Raw genomic sequence first — 1,125 nt, forward strand, 5'->3', positions numbered from 1 at the left:
TTCCTTGCCAGCGTCGTTTCTAAGTGCTACTTGGTCCCAATGTAATTTCCCATTGGGAACCTACTAGCACTAATTTGCTAACTGATTAACAAGATGTTTCCGACAAACAGGCCACAATCAAACATGCTTGCGAACCTTCCGCCACAACAATCCCGCCCCCTTGATAATTGACCAATCACATTCACTTTATTCACTTGTGTAAAGTCGGGCACCACTTAGGAGAATTCGGAAAGGCAACGGTTGGAACGGCCGTTTCCCTATGACGTTAAAATCATTCTGTTGAAAAGCAGTGTCGGATTTTCCTTTGTTGATTTTCATATAACTTTTATTTATTATTACTGACCATTGTGGGTTTTCTTTCATCGAACAAGGCGTACCAAACATGTCCAAATATGTTAGAAGAAACACAAATTTTTAAATGAGTGTATGGAACTTTATTGAAGAATATCATAATAAATGAACTATCATTACTTTCATCTTAGCAGGAAGAGCTCAAAGCCTTAAGGGAGAGGGCTGATGAGGAGGAGGAAGCGAGGGAAATGGAGGCCAAAGTTCAGAGGCAGAAGGAGTTGAATGCCCAGATGAAGAAGAGGATCGAGGAAATGAAGCTTGAGACCCTCAAATATAAACCTTACAAAGATTTCATGGAGCGCGTGCTCCAGCACTCCGAGGTACTTCAAAGTGGTTTAGAGTAAATGCAGAATTCATTGTAAATCATGCAGAATTAATGTAATGTGTGGCAGTATTTGGTTCATATGAATGAACATACAAAATAACACTTGGTCATGCAGGTAAAATACAAATGCAGGAGGTAAACAAACCTCGCTCCCATCGAGGAGCAGGTAAAAAAAGCGACTTAGCAGTGTTGTTTTTGACAGCCATCTTAGATATAATGACTTATTAGTTTTAGTCCTAGCTATATCTGATGATTTTAGTCATTTTTTTTTTGTCAACTAAAACCCAGAAAGGTATTAGTCTAGTTTCAGTCAGTGTTTATGTTGCACTTCATAAAACGGATAAGCTTTACGATTTCAAATAACAATCAGATTCTTTAATACAGTGGTCCCCAACCTTTTTTAGGATAGGATGTTAAAGGTAGGATGAGTCTTGAACTGAATTAACCTG

The 1,125-nt window shown here is 38.5% G+C and overlaps 1 protein-coding gene across 1 annotated transcript in view; it reads left to right on the forward strand.

Annotated features, from left to right (window-relative positions):
* Positions 1–1,125, forward strand: part of LOC107083952 (coiled-coil domain-containing protein 42B-like) — a 24,075-nt gene that overhangs the window by 11,385 nt on the left and 11,565 nt on the right. Inside the window, exon 3 of the mRNA XM_015373555.1 lies at positions 486–671. Within this exon, the coding sequence (XP_015229041.1) occupies positions 486–671 (186 nt within the window). The remainder of the gene's footprint in view (positions 1–485; positions 672–1,125) is intronic.

This window comes from Cyprinodon variegatus, unplaced genomic scaffold (assembly GCF_000732505.1).
Source record: "Cyprinodon variegatus isolate N-32 unplaced genomic scaffold, C_variegatus-1.0 Scaffold88, whole genome shotgun sequence".
NCBI lineage: Eukaryota > Metazoa > Chordata > Actinopteri > Cyprinodontiformes > Cyprinodontidae > Cyprinodon > Cyprinodon variegatus.